This window comes from Melozone crissalis, unplaced genomic scaffold (assembly GCF_028551555.1).
Source record: "Melozone crissalis strain CALT ecotype California unplaced genomic scaffold, PUWL_Pcris_2 ptg000063l_1, whole genome shotgun sequence".
NCBI classification, from domain to species: domain Eukaryota; kingdom Metazoa; phylum Chordata; class Aves; order Passeriformes; family Passerellidae; genus Melozone; species Melozone crissalis.
Window position 1 is genome coordinate 10,003,136 of NW_026535841.1, and position 25,359 is coordinate 10,028,494.

The following is a 25,359-nucleotide window of genomic DNA, read 5'->3' on the forward strand; positions in this document are numbered from 1 at the left end:
ACAGCTCAGCTTTCCCTAGGGCCAGGAGGGCACCCCAGCAGGTCAGTCCACACCCTCAGTACCCCTCTCATGCCACCAGGAGCAGCTGCATTTTGGTTTTGTCTCCCCTTTCTATATATAGAGGCAATTGGGCAAATTCAATCCTGCCACTCTGTTGCTTTGTCCTGAGCAGCAGTGGAAATATGTTGAGCCAACAAAGGCATTCAGCAGAACCCTGCCAAATCCCCTTCAGTGCTGGCTGCTGGCAGTGAATTGCATGTGAAAAGCAGGCAGGGTGGTGCTTCCAAAAGCACTCAGCAGTGGATTTGTCATGCTTGGGCCACGGCTGGATGCAAAAGCCCAGAGAGAAGAGGGCCAGAGACTTTCACACCTTCCCTGTCTATCCAACACTCCATAGCAGGTGTATGGTATTGCCCTGCTCTTTGAATCCTTGCCTTGGGGATTTAGAGGTGAAGAAAGGGGATTTGGTTATGTTAGAAAGAAAAAATAAGTAAGTAATGTTGTTTTTAGCTCAGCAGCTCTAGGGAAAAGTTTGAAAACCTACTGAGAATGTTTTCTGATATTTTAAGACTCTCACAACTAAGTGGCTGGCATTCAGAGGACTTGAAAGGACCAGAAACAAGCAAACAAAAAAAAACCCAACCCCTGAACCTTTTCCTTTAGCAGTCCATGGATTTCTCTCTACTGCAAACAGAGCAGGGTAAGACCCACAAACACTGGTCCAAAAGGCAGTGGTCCGTTGACTCCAGTAACAGATCACTCATTGCACAGTCTCAGCAGAATCACCCACCAGCTCCAGGAATTTCTGTCCCCATGAACACATGGCACTCCAAAGGAACAGAGCTGGGAACAGAAGAGCAAGCTGCCTAACAAATATACCAGGGGTTCGAATTCTTGGCATAAAATCCAGCCTTTCCTGGTGTTCCTCAAGGCCATTTCACAACATAGCAGTTGCTGTAAGTGATACATAATCCCAGTACTTATGCAGACAGAATTAAAGCAGTGAACTTGGTACACCAGACTTAGAAATTAATTTTTCACCTAACAGCTAGCTGGGATGAGAACATAAACAGGCAGGTTAACTCTTTCAGAGCTGCAGAAAAAACTTGCATTAATTTTCTTGTCAACTCCCTACTCTTTGGCTCACTCTGCCCCAGACACAGGGCACCACGTCCATAGAAAGCTCCAGATTCCTGCAAGGGCTCAGACAAGCAGGTTTCAGGGTGTTTAGCAGGATCTGATGTCCCACTGACAGAGCCAGAGCCAGCTCTGACACAACCTGCACGTGCTCAGTGGGGTGTCTGCTTACCAAGAGCTGCCCAGATTTAAAAGGGGTCACACAACAGAAGCCACCAGAAATATCAGTGGGATTCCTCCCACACAGGGGACAAAAAAAAAAGAAAGAGGAGATTGAGGTCATTTAACTAATCATATTTAAAACACCATCTGACAAGCACTAGATTGGTTTTGGATTGTTTTAGACCTTGTGTAAATCTTTCTTCTCTTGCCTCCAGCTTTGCTTCTGGTTGTCACTTGTTTACACAGCCAGTACCACCTCACAGTGGGAATGGGGTCCCAAACTTTTCAATTCAGGTATGGACAAGAATAAACCACTACATTCCCAAGGCACTTCCCAGCTCTGGTCAGCAGGAAATGCACTGTTCAAGTCCTGTCCTCAGTGACAGAAATGCAGAGATGTGAGTGCAGACCACTTATTAGGCAAGGCAAATTAACAATTCCACATTAATACAGAGCTCAGCAAATCTGTTTATAGGGATTATGAATCCCATTAATCTCATCCCTATGGCAGTCTCACTGTTTTGTTTATGGCCATGTTTAATACAAAAAGCTCCTTAAGAAAGCTTCACCAGCCACCCTACCAACTGTTCACATCTGAGCATCAGCAGCTTCTTTCCTCTGTGTGTGCAGTGAGGCATGGAAGGGACAGGAATGGCTCTGGGAAATTGCCTTGGGTGACCCAGCTAGAGTTAATTTTAACTCTGAGACAGCCAGAAATCACATTCATGCACATGCACATCCCTGGCTTGATTTACAAGCACTTTCAGGATTGACAGCTGCCTCAGCCTTTCCACACATTTGATCTTTTTTCCATCTAACCCATTTCCCCGAAGCCCTATTTTATTTTTAGGCAGCTCATTCCTCCCCACTGCAGATAACACTGGAGTCCTTTTAGTTTGCATCCTCCTGAAGGCGCATCCTTGGCTCAGGCAGTGGCACCCAAACTCAGAATGTTTCATGAGCTCCAGATTCCCATGGGAATCTCAGCTAGACAGAGAAGAGGGGCTGTCTTTGCCAGCCTGGGAGGGATGGCACAGTGAGGATTTAGCCTGAAGAGGCTCACTCAGAAATCCAGTTCCTGGCTTCCCTGTGCAACTGGGTCTGCTGGTGGCATTGTGTGGAATCTGCCTGTTTCCTTCCCATCCATTGGTAATCCTCCCAAAATCTCATGGTGCTCAATCACCTGTTCCTTATTCCTCTTTTCTCCTAAAAGCTCATTCCTGCCCATGGTATTCAATCACCTCTGTCCCCTACCCTTCTCTTCTCCTAAAAGCCCTTTAACCACCAGCTTCTTGCCCACTCAGTGCCCATCAGCAAATTCTTACAACACAGCCATGCCAACAAAGACAGAAAGCCAGTTAACCTTTAACCAGCTCCCCCTGGACAGGCTTCTTTCACCTGCACCTCAAGCTGGAAGGCAATTTGTGACATGCATGGCCAAAACAAATAGATGGGGCACAAAGAACCATCTGGGCTGAGCTCCTCTCTCTCCCTGATCAAACACATCCACAGCTGCTGCTGCAGCCACAAACAGGGCCGGGCATTTTGTTTCCAAATACAACCTCCAGAAGAGGAAAGGGTGTGGGGAAAACTGAAATAGAGAAACCAGTAACCCCCATTCCCAGCCCAACAGATGTTTATGGACAGAGTTATTTAATGAGGCAAGCACAAACCAGGTCAGGAACTGCTGGGCAGGGACTGAAGTGTCCCTTCACTGCCCACTCCAAGGCAGGGCATTGCCATGCCTCAATCAAAGAACCCCTATGATAAAGCCACCACATTAAACAGTAATTAAATCATTTGAATGAGTAGGTATCAAAGTGCTTTTAATAACTAAAAGGCACCAAGATACAAGGGAGAATCTGTGCCATGCTCTCTATGCATGCAGTCAGAGCTTGCTTTCTCCTCCCCTCCATTTTCTTCTTAACACACAAATATTTATTTTCTTTCATTCTAAGAGTCCTTTTCTTCTCTCAAACAAAGGTATCAACACTGATGAGAAGTGGATGCAGCCATTAAACAGAAGCCATTCAGAAGTTTCAGTGCATTTTGCAGGGGTTTATAAAAAAAGTAACATGCAAAGGAAATGAAGTCTTGCTCTAAATACAGAGGAAGCTGGTGGACAGAATATAAAGCATTGGAGTGGAAGATTCTTATAGCAGCAGGGAAAAAATTACCCTGAAGGAAAAAAGTGTTCTTGGCTTTAGACAAAACCAAAACATACCATTAGTTTACTCCTGTATTTGCCCACTCTTTCCTGCAACAGACTTAGAACTCACTTTATCCTCCCTGATGATGTAACTGCATAAACATTCCAGGTCTTGTGTGAAACCTTAAAGAGCTGTGGAACTGAAGCTCATAAAGTCCTTCACTTCATAAAATTTGCCTTATTACTTGAGCATAAATTTCCCTCTGACTTTCTTTTGTGCTATTCATTTTTGGGGGTTTGTTGGGGATTTTTCCCATTTTGTTTTGTTAGGGAAGCGGGATAAAGGGATGTCAGGCCATAAGAAGAGAGGACCAGAAAGCAAAGGGGAAAAAATCTGACAAATACAATACTTTGAAAGAGTAATTTCAAGGGAGAGTCTGCTGATCTCATTCAGAGATGGAAGAAGTAAAGCAGCACACAGTGTGGCTAACAAAAAAAATACACTGAGTCTATATGAATTCCAGCTATGGGTGATGAAAAATATGTGAAGTAATTTTGAAGCAACAGGAGTAAGGCTGTGTGAATTCTCCCCCATTCAAAAAACAAAATAATCAGAGAATGCTGTTCACAAAGGACATGCTGCAGCTCATCCAGAAGTTATGGCATTAAGTACAGGGTGGAGCTTTACAGGGCTGTGTTGTGTTTGGAGGGGCTTGGATCTGATGAACATAAACATTTCAGGCTGGAAGAGACTGCTGTGAGATGACAGATAAGAACCTTTTGATATTATCCTACTTAACTGCTCTGAAAACCAAGTTGATTTAGCTGCAATACACAACTTACCACCAAATCATCCTGAACATTAACTTGCAATTACAATCTTTCTTATAGTCCTTCTATATCCAACAGAATTATAATTATAAATTATACCGTGACTACAGTTGTAAATAGAAACTGATTTTCTAAGTGTAGGCCTAAAAACCCCCACTGCTTTAACTGATTCATGGTAATTTTCTTTACTAAGTGACCCTTCTTAAGCTCCTAGAACTGGGAAATACATTTTAATGAGAGACAGCCCAGAGAAGAGTCATATTCTAGTAACACAACCAGAATTACAACACATAAAGCACAGCACTGTCAAGGTGTTAGCCAGACCTTCATGGGGCTGATCTATGGGAGTTGATATTAGAGGTGACAGAAGCCTTAGAGTAACCAGATTAGCAGGAAAAAATAAGAGATTAAAAAAGCAGGAGAGAGTCATAAACATCAAACTTAAGCAACTCACCTGGAAGGGAGCCTTTCCTGTGAGACACTGATAAATGATGGTTCCTATACTCCAGAGGTCAGCTTTGGCATCATAGTGTTGGGACATAATGACTTCTGGTGCCTTTTGGGGGAGAGAAGAGAAATTTCTTTTATAAGAGGAAGCAATTTTGGTGGTTTGTTGGTTTTTTTTTTTTAGCAACTCCAAGAGATAAGTCACCATCATGCTATAAAACCTCTTGAGCTAGATTCCCCAATAACCATGGAAGATTTACTCTCAATAAGACTGTAACACTACATTGAATGGGCCACTTCCCTATTTAAGTGGAGGAAGCATAGACTTTCATTCAGAAGACAAAAATACATCATAATATTGTGTATTTTGGGCAAACTCAGTACTTCCCCATCTCCCGGTGTACCAGAAGAAACCCCACTGAATCCACCAGAAGAAACCCCACTGAAATCACAAACAGATCTTCCCAACAAAACCAAGGGGCAAGATCCAGAGCAGCAAAGGCTCCCACTGCCCAGGTGAACTCCAGCCTCCATCCTGAGCTGCACCACTTGGGCACTTCCCTCATTCAGCCCAAGATGGCAGCAATAATTCAGCTGCAGGGCCCGGTGCCAAGGTCACAGTTTGGGTTCAAAGGCAGCGTTCCAGTCCAACAGCTTGAGCCCTGCTGTGCCTCAGACTCTGGTTTCTAATCCCACATTGTGCCCTCAGCTGCTCCCTCCCAAAGCTGGAGACAGTGCAAGCCCCCAGAGCCCCTGGCTCAGCAGGCAGAGCCTCGGGAGCAGCAGCAGAGGAGGGACAGGAGGCCAGGCTGGCTAATCCCTCGTGTTTATAACCACAGATTTCATTGCACTGCTGCCAGCATGGAACAGGATCAATTTTTTAGCTCTGTTATTAGTAAAGGCCACACGTAATGGAAAAAAAAAAAATGGCAACAAGTAAATTGTGGAGAGGAGCTTGGTCTGTCCCTAAGGAAAGGAAGCATGACACCAAAAAAAGCCAAAGCAGCAGACAAGAACTGCACAAGGAGGTTTTAAGTCTTGCCATGGCATGGATCATACTGGGGTTCAGACAGAAAGCTCCTTTTGGTAGGGGTAAAATACCTTTCTGTTATTTTAAAAGAGCAAAAAAATAAAGTAACAATAGGCTGTGAGCTATTGCAGCAGGGAATAAAGTCCTGCCTTGCCAGCAGATGCTCCCAGGGCTCCTGCACAGACCTACAACAGCAGGAGGGAAAGACTTCAAAATCCTCCCTAAATCCCAACTGAACCCTCCCTTCCCATCTTCCTTCAAACCCATCAATAAACAGAGAACAATATGAAACACTGAGATTTCTTGTGTTGTTTAAAATAAAAATAAAAAACAAACAGAAAAAAACCATCATCACTAGTTTCCTCCAGCCCTTTCAGAAAATAAGCTGGGTGTTTTCAATTACTTCCACAAGGGACTCTGAAAGAAAAAGTACCACTAAAAATAGACAACTCAGGAAACTCTCACAGGAGAGGAGGGTTACATCATCTTCACATATAGCATAGCTCAAATAAACATCAGGCTTCAAATAAGGGAGAGAGAGGAAGTGTGTTTTTCTTGAGGTAGTTCTGTGGAGCAGAGTACCAGATGCACTGCACTGTGCAGTGCAGCACAATCCAGCCTAACCCTGCCCCAAGACTACAGACAAAAAACTTAAGCATGGATTAGACAGTGTTTGAAATGAGGCGCCTTTTACCCCAGGGCACCTGTAAAAACTTCAACCTAAATTGACTCACATCATCTTTTTACTTTGAGCTCAGACACCCACGTCCCCAGGAACTATTACAAGTCTGGTTATGACATTTTTATTTCTGTCTGGTTTTCTCATTTTTCCTTTCAGTGACTTGATGTGACACCGAGACCTTGACTGCTGCCATGAGCACAAATAAGAGATCACCTCATCACAACCTGATCCCAGAGTGGAAAATACAAAGAGGGTAAAAGGGATCAGTTTGGTTTCTTAGACACATCAGTTTCACAGTCCAAGCAGCCATCCTGAAAGCATGGTTTATCCACATCTCACCTGGAAGTTACATGACAGCACAGGCACCTGCTGTCTGACATTACCAGCAGCCAGAACTTCAGGACTGTGCTGGTTTCAGGCAAGTAAACAAAATTTCACCTCTGGGGAAAAGACTACATAAAAGCAAAGCCTTGCTTTTGGGGAGCAAAGCAGGAACAACACAGAAAATCCTCTAGAAAAGTCACACTTACCATGTACATCGGTGAGCCACACAGTGTTGCTGCCATCATGTTGTTCTGCAGGTAGCGGGCAAACCCAAAGTCAGCTGCAAAGAGAAACAGAGGCAGGTCAGGAGCAGACACCAGCTCTGGAGAGCCTGCACCTTCTCCAGTTCATTCTTCCTACTCTACCTTCACTTCCCATCAGTCTTTGCAGCCTCTATCCTATCTTGGTAAGACTTTGACAGCTGTTTTTGAGCAGGAGCATCCTGGTGCTAGTTATCAATGCACAGTAGAGACACTACAAAAGGACAGAGCCAGTCCCAAGAGTGCTCAGATGAACAAACTCCCATCCCTCTTTCAGGGATCAGAACCCATTTGCCTGCACTCTGAAATGTCAGCTGGGAAGGCTCTCCTGACTTGAGTGAGAATGTGCCAGTCCAAAACCACCCAGTTCATCTGCTGCTATCTCAGCCTTTCATTGGGGAACTGAAAGTTGCCTTCCATTGAAAAGGCTGCAATGTGAAACACATCCAGGAGGAACCACGACACACCACTACCCACATTTCTAGACCAGTCCTACCAAAATGAGTCTTGTTCTGTTCCTTTAGAAGAGTACCAACTGTGCTAACCCCAGTACTAGGACAGATAACTGAGCCACAGTTCACTCAGCAAGTAGAAGAGCCAGGAACAAGGAATACCAAGAGGATTTACCTCTGCAGGTTACTGGGCATCTGATCATATGACACTGAGATGTTCTCTCAAGGTTACCAGATATTTCAAGCTAGGACATTGACACAGCTGTTTACACTGTCATCTGTCACTACTGAACTGGTACAGCCAGGTTCTCCCTGGACCATGCACTCCTCAGGGAGCACAAGGAGGGTTGCAGGTTACATCACACCCAGAGCAGTTGTGCCCACAGCCCTCTTGCCTGTTTGCAGCTCCCAATCCCTTCTTTACAGATATTAACTCTGCTTGACAGAAAAAACAAAAAACCAAAACCAAACAAACAAACAAAAAAAACCCCACCACATCAAAATGCTTCAGCTGAACAAGCAGCAACATTTCAAACTTTTCCACTGGAAATCATTTCCCAGCTGGAGGAAAGCACTAACACTTTCTCCACAGCACAGGGTTAAGCTGAGAAACACTTTTACCTAATTTTTACCTAATTGGTGTCAGCTTCAGCTCTGAGTTGTAACATAACCAAAAGCCCACATGTGAGGGTGATGTCATCTTATTTTTGAGGGACTGCAGGGAATACGTGTACTCTGTAACTGGATTTCTGGAGCACTCATCCCAACTACTGGTGCATCTGTGCCACTTGCCTGATGTGCAGAATGGGAATTTCTTCAAGATGCAGCTGAGAAGCCTGTCTCTGGTTCAGACTGAGAAAACTCCCACTTTTGGGTCTGCCTGACAACCCACTCTGAGGCCAGCCAGGAGAGCAACTAGTGTCAGGTCTTCAGACAACAACATTTAACCTCAATACTGTTAGAAGCTGAAGATAAAACTCATAACTTCTGCTCATTTCCTGATAAGCCTAGAGATTACAAGCCAATTAGGGCAGGCTGGTGTTTGTTTTCACTGAGGGTGGCACCATTCAACTGAGAGCAGAGCAAGGCCTGCACAATTCCTTAGTGTCAAATCTGTGTCCTGGCAGAGCAGAAAGCTTTTGCTCATATTGCTTGCAGGCAGCTGAAGGCTGCATTTACCAGAGGAGAAATGAGAATGAGAAACATTAGGGTGTTTTTAAGGTGGAAAAAAGCTTTTCTCCTCCTAGACAGCTCTCCAAAGTAAGATGGAGGTTTCCATGTGTCCATCACCAAACTCCCAAGTGCTCAGGGTGACGCTGTAGCGGTGCCTTACCGATCTTTATGCGAATGTTGTTGGGATTTGATTTCCTGCCCCCAGCATAGGAAAGGAGAATATTCTGGGGCTTCAGGTCCCGATGGATGATGCCCTTGCTGTGCAGCATTTTCATGGCACCTGCTATCTGCTGGAGGAAGAGCCTGATGGTGTCTTCACTGAGCGTCCGCATAGCTGGCAAGGAGGAAAGAAAAACAACCACAGATGAAAAACTCACAGTGCCAGTTCTCTGAGGAGCCCAGAGGGCAGAGTCTCACAGCAATTAACTCTAATTTGTCATTTTATTCCCACATATGATGTCTTTTCCCCACACACCATTGCTGAATGATTCCTACAGGCAACAAGGGAGAGCATTTGCATTCCCAGCTTATTCTGTGGTCAAGGCTGTTTTCAGCCCCGAGTCCCTCACGGTGAACTCAGGCCAGCCCTGGGTGCTGAATCTGGGTTATTAACTGTGTCCAAAAGTGGCATCTGGTGAGGTTCAGGGCTTCCCTCAGCAAGGCAGATCCAGGCAAGCACCAGGCAGGGCTGTGGCTGCCTGGGATTATGGTCAGCAGCAGCTGGATACCCAAGGTCAGAGCTTTATCACAAAGACCAGGTCTAAATGTGGAGCTCAGAGGAAAGGCAATTAGGATCAGGATTTAAGCCTGCAAGAGTCATTAAGGCTCATGCTGGACCTGGGAAGGGTTGATAGGTTAAATTCACAGTAGGTTAGGGCACATGGCCAGCAGGGATCTGTACCTTTAGGGTATGAATCCAAATATAGGCCTAACCCTTGTGCATCATCATCTGACCAAACCAGAATTCTAATCCCAAACCCCATGTTTGGGTGAACCACAGTTCACCTGACAAAAGACCTTACCAAATGACCCCTGCAAACCATCACCTGCCACTCTCCACCCACAGATACAGCAAGAATATCTCAAAATACTTTCACAAGCCGAGTTTTTTAAAAGAATGTATTAGTGATCAAAATCTGCAAATATAGAAGCTCTGGAGGGGCCTCTCCTGAGATACAGCCTTCCCAAGGACCATGGTGGGAAAATAAACATTGAAGGGATTAAAATAATTTTCAACTGGCTCTTCTAATCAGAGCAATGCAACATCAGCTCTCGTTATTTTAAGAGCTACACGTATGAAACTCTTGCCAGAGCTGGGAACAGCCTGCTGAACAAACCCCAGGATCAACAGTGCTACCAGCCTGCCTCCTTGTCAGTCACTGAGCAAGTCAGGCTTCAAGAAAGCACCATTCCAGTTGAATAAAATTATTTCTTTTGTAAAAAGTCCTGTAAATTACTTGGGACTTCATTAGAGCTCTTCCAGCTGTTCTCTAGTAAGACATTAAAACAGGCTGGCAGGAGCTTCAAAACATCACCCTAGCCAGTCAGCTAGAAGGGAGGAATCCTTATGAAAACACAGCTGAGGCTGCACACAGCTTAAACACAACACAGGAAATTAAAAATCTAACTTGTAAAATACATGGATGGGAAGCAGCAAGGGACACAGATAAGTTAAGCAGCGCTTAGAATAGAAAATAAACTCCCACCACTCCCAAGCCTCACTGGTCTGGGAGGCACAAGCACAGCTAAAGTGTCACCATGGCTATCAGGTGGTCCTGGCCTCCAACACGTGAGAGCAGTGCACATGTACACGGAGTTTCTGTCCCCTCACTGAGCCTTTCCCCATGAACTGGCACTCAGCTGCAGTTCACGAGACTCCTCTCCAGAGGGGAGAGTCTGTGAAGGGATTTTAAGGATACCAAGAGGCAGCTCAGATGCAAGTCTTCTAAACACACTTGCATCTTCTGAAGAAAGCAGTGCCTCATCTTTAACAAAGCTCTCCCCAACCTCCTGCTGAATTATCACAGTGTACACTCAGTCCCATACCATTTTCTGTCTATTAAAAGTCCAGCATCTCTTAGCTGTGCTCTATATTCCCTCCAACAAAAGGGCTCTGTAGTATTTCTACAATTTGTACTCAAGGAAATCTATAAAGGAATGGTTAAAACACCATCATTCAACAAAACAGCAGGAATTCAAAAGCTGTATTTTCCCAATTCAGCTCAGGCCCAGGAAAGGACAAGGCTGATCACCCTCCTCCAAACATGAAGCAAGACTTGAAACCTGATAATTGTTATTATTAAGGCAGCAGGCAATTACCAGCTCCTGGCTGAACACACTCAGCCTCTAGCAGAGGAGCTGTGGAGAGCCTTGTCCTGACCTGCAGTCCCAGGAGCGTGCCACGGCTCTGAGCCCTTCCCTCTCCTGCAGATAATTTGGGGGCTATAGGGCAAACACAGCACCAGCCACAGCCCTCAGCAAACCAGCTGAGCCTCCCTGATGGCAATTCTAACTCTTCATAATACTGAAAACAACAACATTGCTACCAAGATCACAAAAATCCATCCATAGAAAATAGGGCTTCTAATCTACCTGTTCCTACAGAATTTAAGCATTTCCACTTCACAGAAGTCCATACAAAGTTCTCAGCCCTGCAAAAGAATTGTTTTCCTGGCACACAGAATCTAAACTGGTGTCTTGGGCCTGTGCAGACATATTCCCACAGTGCAACTGCAGTAGCAGAGTGGAGCTACCATTGCAGGGCTGCAAAATCAGACAGAGAAATCCGCTGGATCCTCTGGCAGCATTAAATCTCACAAATCCAGGCAGGACTGGGAAATTGAGGCTCTGCCCTCAGGAACAGAAAAGGGACAGTCAGTCCCTTGGAGAGAACAGGGGCAATACCCTTTTACCTCCCTCCATTAACAAACAGGCTGTAACACTGGAAAACAAAACTCCTTATCTCTCATCCTCAGCCCATCAGTCTACTGTGTGACAGCAGCAATCTGCAACTGAAGGACAGAAACATAAATACAAGTGACATTTCCAATGACTTCAGGATGCTGGGCCTGCAAAAGTCCTCCCAGACCAGCTACCAACAGCAGAGGGAATGAGAAGATACAAAAAACTCATTCAATTTAGGTGCCATAAAAAAAAAAAAAAGCCCAAGAAAACCTCAAAACAGTGGAGAACAAAACACTGTCTTCCTTTGCTACATCTCAAACAGGGAACTTGTAAGTCTGTCCCTGTAAAAAGGGATATTCTCATCTTCACCAGAAAACTGCTGGCAAAATATAATCCTGCATTAAAGTCTGGGCATCCCTGTGGAGGTCTGTGGTGAGCAACACATTCTTGCAGAGGATGCTGTTTCACAAGCCCTACTCTGCCATTACTGAGAAGCAATAATATCCCTGTGTTTATTTTCATGGGCTCCACTTCAGTGATGAGGCACTCTTACTGCCTTGGCCTGCTCAGGTCAGTAAATCAGAGAAAATATTTACTCTGGGTCACTGTGGGGCCCACATGCCTCGAGCTCTGAAGGCAGAGAAAAAGGATGAAGCCACCTAGGAAGTGCCCTGGTCAGCCTGTTCTGAGAAGTTCAGCCTGGAAGGGGGGAAGTGCAGTAAACAGCCCCTGTCAGCTGATCCAGGGGGAGATGTACTGCAGGGCACCCACTGACGTTGGGTTACATCATCATTTTGGAACAGTTATTTAGGAAAAAGAACATCTCCTCTTACCCACAGGTGTCACAAGTATCTCTAACATGGGCCCAATCCAAGTCACACTGAAGTCTGAGAGCAAGCTGACTTGTTTGGGGCCTGGCTTTGAACCTATCCCATCTACCCATGGTCAGTGACACAGATTCACACTCTTGTGAATCTTCTGTACAAGTCAGAAGACTTATTCCAGATATATCTGTGGTGGGACTAGACCTTCTTCATTACCTGCCTGTAGAGGGAAGAAAGCTACAGAGCAATGTTCCACACCTCTGGTTTGCAACAGGGTCCCTTCACCACTTGGGATGGAGTAGAAATATCAAAGCTCCCTGCATGTGTCATGGTCAAATCAAGGAATTCCCTGTCATGATATGAAAGCAACAGCTTTAAGAAAGTATAGATGTGCACTTAAGAAGTGTCCATAACAGCCTGTGCCAATGCCAACTCACAGAAATTAAGAAGGAATTTTAGCCCAGCCTGCTCCTGAGTACCTGAGGACACAATTCCAGTTATTCCTGTACAGAGCTGGTCCCTGCTGTAACACCTCCCCCAGCTCCAGCACACAGCACACACCTGCCACTCTCAGCTCAATTCTCAATGGCCTCCACTGAAAGCAACTTCTAGACATCTCCCAGAAGGGAAATTGCATTGGCCTCTCAAGGACACCACCACAGCAGAGCCCACAGAGCCTTGGGCTGTACCAGAGATGGATGGGGCTGCCCAACACCATAAAACCCAGCCAGACACACACAGTGCACTCCAACGTGCACCTGTGCACGTCCTCCAGTCATGAAGACAAGGAGAATGAGAGTGCCTTTGGATTCAGCATGGAATTACCACATTGCCTAATGCCTGTAATTAGAGGGCAGAATGGATCTGGAAGCTTACAAGCAACTCATTCAATGAGAACCAGAGGATTGGCATGTGCTGCTTGCTTAAGTGTTACAGGAACTACCAACCAGCACAAATGTCTGAGGAGCCAGTGGGAAAGTCGATGTTGCAATTAAACACCATCACACAATTATCAAAATAACTGAAGCAGCACAATAACCACTCAATAGAGATGAGCCTCCTGAGTACCAGTCAAGTACTGAAGAAATCTAAACTTTCCAAGATGAGTTTTCAGTGAAAAAATCACTCCTGTCAAAAGCACTCTGGGTACCTGCAGAAGCTGGAAGAGGAGACTCCACACAGAAGCATGAGGTGGGATGCAGAAATCTGACATTTATCTAGGTTCTGGGATCTGGCAGTGATGGGAGTAACTAAACCTTCTTGCTGCAGTCCCTTCCTGACTCCTCCCTTGGAAATTGGTGCTTGCTGGGTTCTCTTCACTGGCAACCAGCACACAAGAGTTAAAACAAAACTAAGCACCAACTTCCCAGACACAACAATCTTTACAGTTGCCAAACCAAAATATTTTATTGGTGAAAACAGAGCTAAAGGTTAACTTTCTCATGCGAACTCAGGCAAAGAAAGATCAAGTTTTGCACCAGGTAACACTCAAACAAACCAAACTAGGGTAAAACTGAATTTTATTTGGAAAATACAATTCATTGTCACTGTCTCAAACTAGCCACCAACTTTCTGAGTAATTTCAATTGATAGGCCAGGAAGTGAGCTGTATTAACAGCCTAACTAACTGCATGCTTCACTTTTTTCTTGAGGGTTTTTTTTGGGGGGGAGGAGGGTGGCAGAAGAGAAAACAACAATGTACACACAGAAGTAGTAGTACAGACCAGATGATTTCCTGTAAATCCTTGTTTCTGTTATTCGTTTCTATAATTTCTTGTTTGCACACACAGTTTCCCAATGAGAGTGCAGGGCCCACTGCTTTAAGATCAAGGTTCACTTCCTGTGCATGAAAGTTAAAAGCTTAAGCTTTCAAAGCCCATGCACTGGTAAAACTGAAGTTTTGCTATTTTTTAAAAGCATCTTATTTATAAAATTTGCATTTGCATTCAGAGAGAAAAAAGAAAGTACCAAATACAAAACTATCCTCCACTGGTGTCCATAAGAACATTCTGCTGCCACTAAAGATGCTCCTTTTAGAGCACAGCAAAACCCAACAGATGCAAAACATATCTAAGACAAAACACACTAAACCTGGATTTTAAAAAACAAATGCCTGTCACTTCTATCTCACCCACGCTTTAAACAAACAAAACACATGAAAGACAGAATATTCTCTTTCCTTCAAGTACTAAACTCTTTCTGAAAATTCAAGTCCACAAATATAATTCATTACCCTGCAGGAAAAGTGTGGCATGCTAGCATCAAGCCCCAAATTATTATTCTAGGGACACCAGCACTAGCTGTAGGGCAAATGTAAATTTATCTTTTAATCCTTCAATTTTTGCCATTTCCAGGCATCACATACCTCAATAAGGAGCCTGAAGTATTATCCAGCTGACTAGCTTTTAATTTGAACAATGTGAACAAACTTTGTTTAACCATGACCCAGAGCCACACATGAAATGAGATTAAAGTTGTCTCTTCACATTTAGTAATCTTCTAGTTAACATGCAAAACAACCAGAAAGCTACTTTAAAGGAAAAAACAAAGTCATGGGGAAAAAAAAATAGAAGGGCTGTATCTGAGTGCAGCTAAATATATTGTTAAACATTTTATCCTCCTACCTGTTCTAGGTGCTGAGGTGCAAAGTGATTTTCACAAACCAGGGTCCTGTGCCTGTGCTGCACTGAAAAATACCTTGAGGGGTTGCCTGAGTCCCAGCAGTACAGCTGGATGACCTGCAAAGCATTTCCCTTGATGGCAAAGACACCCGAGTCTCACCAAAAGGTTCTTCAAGGCACCATGGTCCCAGATACTTGTGCAATACTCTCCAGAAAACCCCAAAATTAATGAGGTCACCCTCACAGCACTAATGGCTACACCATAGCCATCCTCAATATGCAGAAACAGGAAATATGTTCTGCCCTAGATGTGGGGACACCTTAGAGAATATGCTCTTGGGATCTTATTTTAATCCAACACTACTGGAAGGCTTCAGCATAAATAGCTTTTTTCCAGTCACCATGAAAAGACAAACTGTGTCCCTAGTAGTGTTGTCCCTAGAACCTGTAAGGCCATTGTAACTAAAATATATAACTTCTGACAACAGTCACTACTGACCTACATAGAAAGGACTACAAGACCAGCTTTTATTGTCATGGTTTCTCAGTTTTCCAAAGATTATGAAGGGTGACCCTCCCAGAGGATATTCTCCATCCTGCTGTACTTACTGTGAAGGTAGTCTGCCAGGTCACCACCATTACAGTACTGCAAACAGAACAGAAAGCTCAGTTAATACAGGGCAAATCAAAGATTAACAAGAAAAACAGTAAATTTCAGTAGGGTGGCAGGTTTATCATAGTATTTAAATATAAATAATCACACATGTTAAAATACTATTCAGAAGTTGGCAGGGAAAACCCCATTCCTCTGGGTTCCTCTCCTACTTCTCCTAAATGTTGTGTTGCATGATGATACACCAGCATCATCCCTGTTCAAGGACTTCAGAGAGAAAGGTAAAAGCAGAACAAAGCAGAGGGGTCAGCACTGCAGACAGCAGCAGAAAACTGTTTGAGGAAAGCTGGGAGTGGACACAGCTGAAAACTCAAAACTCTTCACATCAATGTTCCACATCATTAGGAAAAGTCAACAAGACCTCCAAGTGAGAACTGCAGAGCAAGAGAAACATTCAGAGACTCTGCAGGTAAATTGTGTCCAGAACATTCTCTCTGGTGGATGCCTGAACACACCCTCCTAACCCCTAAATTTCAGTGTCTGCTTGAGCCTGTGCCTGCAGGACCTTCTGAGAGCAGCAAGATGGAAAATCCCCTGGCTGCTCTCTGCACCCACACTCTCCAAGGCCTGAGCTGCAGAGTAGATTAACAAAGCCTCACAGGTGAGACTGCCAGCAGGAAGCACCACTTGTGAAACATGCTGATCTGCTTAAAATGGGTTTAAAATATTCAAAAAGACAAAGAGGGAGGGAAAGGAGGTTAAAAAAAAAAGGCACTCACCTCCATAACCAAGTAGACAGAGTTTGCCAGTTCCTGGGGAAATAGAAAATGGAAAATTAAGGGATTTATGCACTGAAATATTTCAGACATTTAATTGCTGTATTACCTTTTAAACAGATTATCTGTTCTCTGCTATGAGTCAGACTGAAGAAAGGGTGAAAACATTATAGGTTAATTCCTGGAAGACTGCTTGCTTTGAAAATGCCAGGTATTTAAGCATACTATTGATTTGTGAGAGTGCATCTGTTTAACCAAGCTGATCTCCTGTATTGTGGCTTGGGTCTCCATGTCCTTTCAGGCTCCAGGGATTAACAGTGGCACGCAACACAGATGCTGGCACACTGCTATCTTAGAGCCTTAATCATTTCCACATTTAACTTGGCCCTTTTTAGCAGCTGTGCCCACATGAGCAGGGCTAGGCTGAACAGAAAGATAAGAGCAGCACAACTTTGGGACCTGCAATTCAACCCCGTGGCTGAAAAGTGCCCAAGTGACACCTTCCATTAGAGGGCAAAATGAAAGATCTCAGACTAAAAATGTAACACTTGCCAACCATATTTTCTACATGCCTTAACAGTGCCATTATCAGGTGGTTAAAGCTTTCTGGATTGTAACAGGGGTCAACACCAGCCAAGTCCAGGCCAAATCGTCATTTTCCTGAATTCACTGCAGGTGCTGCACTGTGATGCTCCTACCATCCTGGGAGTTCACCTCCTGCCTTGGCTGACCTCTCCCCAGCCCCAGGGAAACATCCATATATCCATGGTACAAGCACAGGAGAGTGCAGAGATGTTGTCCCACAAAAATACAGCCCCACAGAGGCACAACAGGAGCCTTGGTGGCTGTGCAGCACATGGTGACACCAGTGCCAACCTAGCACGTGTCCAGCAGAGCCACCAAAGCACTGCCAAAGAACAGACATGAAAACAGCCAAATATTTCAGCCCTGGGTAGACCCAGAAGGCCAAACAACTAAATCCTTTTGTTGAGACAGAAGTCAGACAGGAGTAGACCAACTATATAAAATCTGTAAGCAAGAAGTCACTCCTACAGCCTACAAGCTAGAAGTCACTTCTAAACTTAAGGCCCAGCTGGGAACACTCACAGACAGCAACTGTGTGGGTGAGTGGAGAAGTCCTGAAAGCAGAGAGCAGAGGCAGAGCATGAGATTCCACTTCCAGGGCAGCATGACTTTATTCACAGGCTGTTTAGATACCAGTGTACATGATTTCTCTTCTGACCCAAACCATTTCAAAACCCCTAGCATCCACTCTAGAACCCTGTTTGGTTTCCAAGCATTCTCCACTGTCTGCTCTCATCTCTTTTATCCTGGTCAGTCCACAGAACTCTGCCTCCCATCAACTGTACCAAATTCCCTGCCTTTGTCAATGCCTGGAGTCCTCAGCACCTCTTGCTTTCTCTTCTATCCTTTTAACCTCACCATGTGAAATCTGGGTTTCCAGATGTTTGCTGAAGACTGGCTGGAGGAAGAGGAGGAAGATGAAGTATCTGAGATTTGAGTCAGCCACAGCTGCAGGGGAACTGGCCATCTTCCCTGGAGGGGTTCAAACATCCACCACAGCCCAGAGCCACCCTTTGTTCTTACAGCTGTTCTCACTACCAAACTCTGCTGAGCTTTTAGAAGTCCCCTTGTTGGTTGAAAAAGCAATTTTCTGTGATACTTCAAGAAAGTGTTTGCTGCACTTCCCTGCATGACAAACACTTCTTTCAACAGGCTTTGTTTTTCAACCTCTGCATTCGAAAGCAGCACACATTAAGTCATGCAATTTCATACACATTGATGAAGGGGGAAACCAGTCTGTGGCTAAAAGCACCAGCCCAGGGAAGCTGTGCAAGAAGAAAACCCCAAGCATCATTACAGGCTTTGCACATGACAAAGCACTGAGGGAGAATTCTCAGGAGCATTCAAAGCCCACCAGCTCCTGCTGTCCTAGGCAGGAAGAGCAGAAAGCCAAGGTTGATAAAAACACCCAGGACTTTCACTGCTACAGGAACTGCAGCCCCAGATGTACCAGGAGATATGAGACACACCAGAAGTGCAATGCAGCTGCTGGGGAACTCACTGCAGGGCAGCTGCTGGGCACACAGGAAATGTCTGAAGTGGTTTTTGCCCAGACCAGGTTCATCACTGCCACAAAAACAGGTTTCATAGACACTTCTAGGCTGAATGTGCTGTGATCACTGCAGCCCAGTAACTCTGCACTTTAATATGCACAGTGCCAGCAGGGTTTGGGGAAGCTCAGTGTATTATTACCTGTATAGGAAATGAAGAGGAACCAGAGCTTACACAAACCAACTCAGAAGATATTTGTAATAACTTATTAGCCAACAGCTAATGCACACTCTGCAGTATAGTTGTTTTTCCACTCTACATTATTTAAAGACTTTGCAAACAAACATCACCAAGGAAGTCATTGATTTTTGGCAGCCAGTGTGTGCAGTGACCAGGGTTAAACAAGGACCAGCACAGGCAAGGGGGATGCTCTGCCTGACTTTCCCAACAACAACATGACCTTGGTGGTTGGTGGTTTTATCTCTTCACTCTGTGCTGGTGTGATAAGAGGGCAATGCCTGAAAGGCTTTGAGGAGAGAAGCTGGTGGCTCTCCCAACCATCACTGGCAACAACAACCTCTGAAAATCCAACCTCACCAGACAGAGCTGGCCAGAACACCTAACAAGGGTATTTTCAGATCACAGCTGCCTGTAGCAAGACAACAAACACATGTGCAGCTTCAGCACTTCAAGATCCACTTACAAGAAAGATCTGTAAAATTTTGCCAACAAAACAAAACATTTATTTCACGAAGGGTCCCAGAAACAAACTAGTGTTTGGAAAAAGCCAGTAGAGCTTACTGTGGTTAAAATAGACTCAGCTGTCTAAAGAGACTTCTGGTTTCTCAAACAGGCTGATGGACTTCTCTCAAGCTGATTCAGCAGCAGAAACTACTTCTTGTCCATTTTTATCCTTCCACTATATTTATGATTCTTTTCATTAACAAAACAAGGAAAAAAATACCCCAAGCCAAATTCTGCAAGCTACCAGTTTCTCTGAAAACCAAAGCAAAATGCCCAACCCACTCATTTCCACATCAAGAAAAGTATTACAGTTTGCTCTATTTTTGCAGAGGCTTATTTTCAAGAAGTGTTACAGATCATTTCCTCTGGACCTCTTATTCACATGTGCCAGTCTGTACAGCCAAGCCTAATCCTGTCACTAAACAAGCTCAATGGAGACAACAGCACAGACACAACCCCTAACTTTTCCTGTCATCACAAAGGGCAGCAGTACCCTGACCCTGCCCCACAATGGCAGCAAAACGCCTCTGCCAAAGGCATTAAGCTGATAATTAATCAGTCTGGAGCACTGCCTGCCTTGTTCTTGCAGCAGAGGCCCCAGTGATGAAGTTACAATTTAATTGAGTGTAAAAATAGGCAACAGCCTCTGCTGTCTACAAATAACACACATCTGCTGATGGAGGACAAAGAAATGAAGAAACCTCATTTAGCAATACACCATAGATCACCCCAAGACTGTGCTCTGTTAGAATTCCTCACTGTGACACCAGGACACATGGTGTTATGGACAGTAAGACCCAACAGTCCTGTCTCCCTTTAAATTTTCTCTCCACCCATACTGGAAGGTGGCATGATCCTCTTCTTGGAAAGAGTGTGTTTAGGGTGTCCAAAGGGAAATGTCTGGGTGTACCCACAGTTAGTCATCCTCCTACCACAGCTTAAAAAGTCTGAGAGGAATTTTCCTTAGAAAAATCCTCCTCTGCACTCTACCCCTGAACTCAGCCTGCCACCAAGTTTAGAAAGATGCTCAGGAACAGCAAAAAGTGGAAATTTGATTACACAACACTCCAAGATCCTCTCAGCAGTGCAGTGTTCTCACCAATCTGTGTGAGACCAGTGCTGTAGTACACTCTGGGGGAAACCCAGCTAAGAATGACTCCTACCTCACACAAGGCCTCTTTTCTAGGACAACTGGGAAGAACACTGAAGATGAAGGTAGCTCCAGAATTACACCCATGTGCTGAGCACTGAGGGGCTGAAAAGGCTCCTGTTGCCTACAGCAGAGGAGCCATAGCACTCAAGACTTGTTTTACCACTCTCTGGGTGTTTGCTGGCATCCCTGTGATGGCAGAGGGTTTGTGCCTCTCAGCAGATATCTCCCACAAGCTGCTCAACACCACCACTCCAACAGCACCCAGAGATGCTGCCAAGCAAAGATAATTTTGCTGCACATGGATCTCTCTAAGCAGGGCCAGGAACTTCACCAACTGCACCAACACAACAGAAGCACAACATAAAGCTGGGGGTCTGACAGTGGAAGATAACATCAACTGAAAGCTAAGCTTTTCCATTTCTTTTTTGTTACTTCCCCTTCTCACTGCAGCAGAACCACTGTGTATCACATCCTCCTGTTTTGCCAGCAGGATCTCATGGAGCCAATACCTTTCTGACCTGTGGTCTCCAGTTATTGCTTTCTGACAGTGGCGCTGGAGTCACAAACACAGTCCAAACAAACACAACTTTGCTTTACAGAAGCCAATTCTTAGGCCAATGGCATCTGGAAAATCCCTAGCTCAGGCAGGGGCTCCCAAACTGACTGGGCTTGGGAAAAACAAACCTGCTGTTCTAAAGAGAGGAAAACAACTTTGCAAAAAGTAAAATCTCTTAGAACTGTTTCACTGTGGCTCACAGCTTGGCTTGAGCAGGCTAGCCTCTGAAAAGGGAAAGGAAAACTGTCATGATAAGCAAGGATTATCTTCTGATGCATCTATTGGAACAAAGCAAGATAAGGGACAATAGCAACATCAATCAGAAGTGTGGGAGAACCTATAATTGCTCTTCCTTTGGAAAACTGATCTAAAGCAAATAGAAGATATTCACATGGCTTTTGACCCCAAGTGAAAAGAAAAACAGATCTCAGAGCCTTCTGTTCTCTGGCCCTGGTCATCCTCCTCACTCCTGAACATCATCAATAAGGAACTCAAGAACATTTTGAGCAGGCTTCCAATTCAGGAGACAATTAACTCAGATGAAGAAAGGTAAAACCTACTTCTACTGACTGGAAAGTGTTATTTCCAGAGTCAGCAGATCTGTGACTTCCCAAAATAATGAGGGCTTCTAATTTCTTAATGTAGGTCCCATGGAGTAAGCATCAGAAACAAGACTGGCAAGGCCCACCATGTTCTGTCCACAACTGGCCCACAGCTGGCCACTGACTGCATTCTGCTTCCTTCTGACCTGCCAGCTTGCTCTAGGACGTGGAGCAAGCAGAAGGGAGGCCCTGCAGCACAAAAATGGTTGATGGGTGGCCCTGCAGCAGGCAGATTTTTGTAGAACTGGAAGAACAGTGATGCCAAGGGTCAGCACTGCCCCAATCCAGGCACTACTGTACTCTCCACTGCAGAACAGATGAGCTGTGTCAGGACAGGTTGTACTGCAGGGCAGATTAAAAACAGCAGGAAAACCATTCTCTGGTACTACACGGGCTTCAGGAAGGGAGGGAGACTATTTCCCATCCCCCTGGCAACAGTTCTAAAGTCTGCTTGCATGACATTAGAAAACAAACAGGACAACGTCACATCCGTGGAGCTGCTCTTTCCCAGGCAGCTCATACCACCACAGCCAGATGGGATCACTGCTAGAGAGGCAGCTCAGCCTTCAAGAGACCTGAACAAACTTCATCATCCCTTCCAGTGGACATGAGCTCCCAACAGGTTCCTTCAGCCCAGCCCCGCCTTTTCCCCCAGCCGGTCACAGCCCTGCTACCGGGCTTCACAAATCCACTGCTGGGCTCAAACAGAGCACTGAGACCCAGCACCCTTGCAGAGAGCTCAGACAGAAAAACCTGCCTCTCCTCCTGTGGGGCCTCTGCAGGGCAGCGCACTGCAGCAAAGCCACAGCTGGAGCCAGCACCGAGCCCAAGCACAGAAACCAAAGCATGGGATGCAGAATGGGGTACAGAAACAAAGAGCTGGGTTTCACAGGTCACAGAGCTGCCAGGCAAGACCAAGAACACCCACATCAGAGCAAATTAACCTGTGCTGCTGGAGCACTGAGAAGCAATCCCTTCTTACAGCAGTCACATTGCTCTGGGGGTAACACTGCAGCTCCTACAGCACCCGAGCCCCCCATGCACTGCCCAAAATCCACTGAATGCAGGCTGCAACAGAGAATGTAGGGGAAAAAAAAAGAGCAGCAGAATCCTGAAAAGTTTGGACTTTCTGACATGGGGTGGAAGTAGTTACCCCTTTGCCAACAGGCAGAATATCTAGAAGCTTTTCCAAACAAAAGCAAGCTCCTATGCAAACAACAATGCATTATATTAATGCGATCAAGAGAGGAAACTACAGAATTCTAAAAACAATGACAAAAAAAATCAAAACCCAATTTGCTTTTCTGTATGTATTCCTCATCTCCTTCTTGTATCACAGCCATACCATAAACTGAACATTTAAGGTTGAATTCCCCATTACCTTAAGCTCAGTCACATGTACTGGAATTAAATCCTTGCATACCTTAAAGTTGCATTTTATGAGCCTGCCAAATGAGCAGGGGTAGTGGGGGAGAGCTAAGAGTTGAGGTGGATATTTCAGTTTTAATCACACTCATTGAGACATATTAATTTTTTGAGATATGTGCAAATACAAGCAAAGTAACTCAGTCACAAGGTTTGATTTTAGTTTAATGTAGTTTAGTTTTTGATTAATATAGTCTCCCTGATAAAGTTGGAAATTGCCTGTTTTTAATGGTATATACCAAACACAATCTGATACTCTGAAAGAGTTGTTTTGGTTTGGGTTTTTCTGGTGTGCTTGTTTTGGTTTTTTTTTAAAGCAACTCTGAAAATTAGAGGTCTGACCTCCCAGGGTTTTCTATGGCAGCTGCATGAGTGACTGGCCTTGGCAAGTCTCTTTCCCATCCATTTATTTCATACTTCATTCATCAGATTTAAGAAAGCAAGCATACTTGCTACCATAAAGGTGTGGAAACAAGGGGTATAAATAAAAGAGCATGAATTTTCTTTCAAATAAGGACAGCCTTAATTTAAGAAGGGAAAAAATCCAGTTACTGGAAGCCAGAGAAACACGAGATCAAATCTGCACTATTTAAACAGCAGAGAAATGAGCACTTTTGAACATATTTAGTATGCTGGCTATGATTGCCAACCAAAGGAAAAGAGCATCCAATGCAAACAGAGAGAGAGTGTGCAGGGTGAGGTGACACAGCCCCCAAGGGACACACAGAGCCCACCCACAGCCCCCAGGCTGCCTCCAGCCCTGCCTGTGGTCCCTGGGGTCCCAATCACACCAGCAGCTCCCACACCCTGGGCCACCAATGCACTCAGAGCTGGCTGGGAGTCCCCCCCTTCCTGGAGGTTTTTAAGATGCTTTGCTAAATGGGATCTCTAATGACTTAAAATTATGCATCTTTCATTCCCCCCCACTGGAAGCAGAGTCTGGTTGATCCCTACTATGCCAGCTCAGCTGACCTAATTCCTCCTGTTATTCTGATGCTAGGAGACAAGCCAGGTGCTCCTGCAGCCAGACTGAACATTATTGCCCTGAGCAACCAGTGATGCACAATTTGATACATTTCTATCAGCCCCCCTTGAAACAACCTTGCTTAGTAAACAGATGCAGCTCTGAGATCCTCACTCTGCATTTTGACAGCATCTCTGTGTTTATGGTAGTAGTAAAGGTCTGCACATGATAAAGTACAATTAAAGGGCCTCTTTGCTATACAATAAGCACAGCAGAGGTTCCAAAGTTGTCTGTGGGCAGGGCTCGTCCCTGCATTCTGCTGTGAACATTTGTTATTACATTTCTCAGACAAGAAACCTAACATCTGAAGACAATTAAGATGCTTTCTCTTAATCAAAGTATGTTTAGGTCTGCACCTGAGAAACACTGCCTTGGAAGATCACATCATTCATGTTCATTTTCCACCAAATGTGCCATTTGCTACTGCTATGTGAACATAAGTAACAGCAGGGGGAGGAAAAAACCACCACCCAGACAACAAAAAACATCAAGCAAAACCATGTATACTTATTCTGAAAGCAAAACCAAATCAAAAAACCTCTCCTTGCCTTTGCAAAGACCACCCCTGTTCTTAGCTCCTCATTCCCACAGGATCTCACTTCTGGGATGGAGGCAGTTTGCCTCAGGGAAGACCCACATCCACTTCTCTGGGTGTTTTTCCAAGGCAAACCAGAGCCACCCAGTCTGCATTCCCACCACCAGCACCAACCCTCTGTTTGCTGGTCTGTGAAAAGCTTTTCAGCTGGTATCAACAGGTGGGAAGGCAGGAGGAGAAGGAAGGACACACCAAAGTGAGTTGTACCCTCAATTCTCTATACAAGAATGAGCACTAAGATGAGCTTTTGAGACACACAGGTTTATTGGAATTTCACAGTTTGGTGGCAAGTTCAGTCTAGTCACAAAGCTAAATCTTTCAATTAGGCTTTGGTTTGAGCCTATAAATATTTGAAATAAATTCAAACTGTTTTCCCACCTGAATTTAATCCCACCCAGCCACTGATCAGGAGACACCTCTTCCCATCCATCATGCAAATCTTCACCTCCTTGCTTTGCTCACTCCAAATGTGTTCAGTCATCACAAGGATTTACACAGTGGAAAATTTTCATGATGGAAACACTGGTGGAGCCTCAAGAGCAGCAGCACAAACAGCAGCCACCAGAGCTTTGCTATCAAGCTGTGAACACAACGGCCTTCCAGTTTCCTATTACTGCTGGGGAACATTCCTTAATCTGTCATTACAGGCTGAGTAATGCTACCTTCCACAGGAGCTTTGGAGACCATTAACCACCACGTTGCTGGCTCTTCCATGACACCTTAATCATGTGAGAGGAACACAGGTGTGTGCTTCACACACAGCATGAGTAAAACAGTGACCATAATTTCAGAAATGTGG

At 44.8% G+C, this 25,359-nt stretch overlaps 1 protein-coding gene across 2 annotated transcripts in view; it reads right to left on the reverse strand.

The window, feature by feature from the left end:
• ULK1 (unc-51 like autophagy activating kinase 1) overlaps nt 1-25,359 on the reverse strand; it is a 75,217-nt gene that overhangs the window by 43,187 nt on the left and 6,671 nt on the right. For both annotated transcript variants that reach the window (XM_054288769.1, XM_054288768.1), the window contains exons 5-9: nt 16,389-16,421; nt 15,606-15,642; nt 8,808-8,981; nt 6,969-7,042; nt 4,734-4,835 (exon numbers count right to left, since the gene is read on the reverse strand). In XM_054288769.1, the coding sequence (XP_054144744.1) occupies nt 4,734-4,835; nt 6,969-7,042; nt 8,808-8,981; nt 15,606-15,642; nt 16,389-16,421 (420 nt within the window). The remainder of the gene's footprint in view (nt 1-4,733; nt 4,836-6,968; nt 7,043-8,807; nt 8,982-15,605; nt 15,643-16,388; nt 16,422-25,359) is intronic.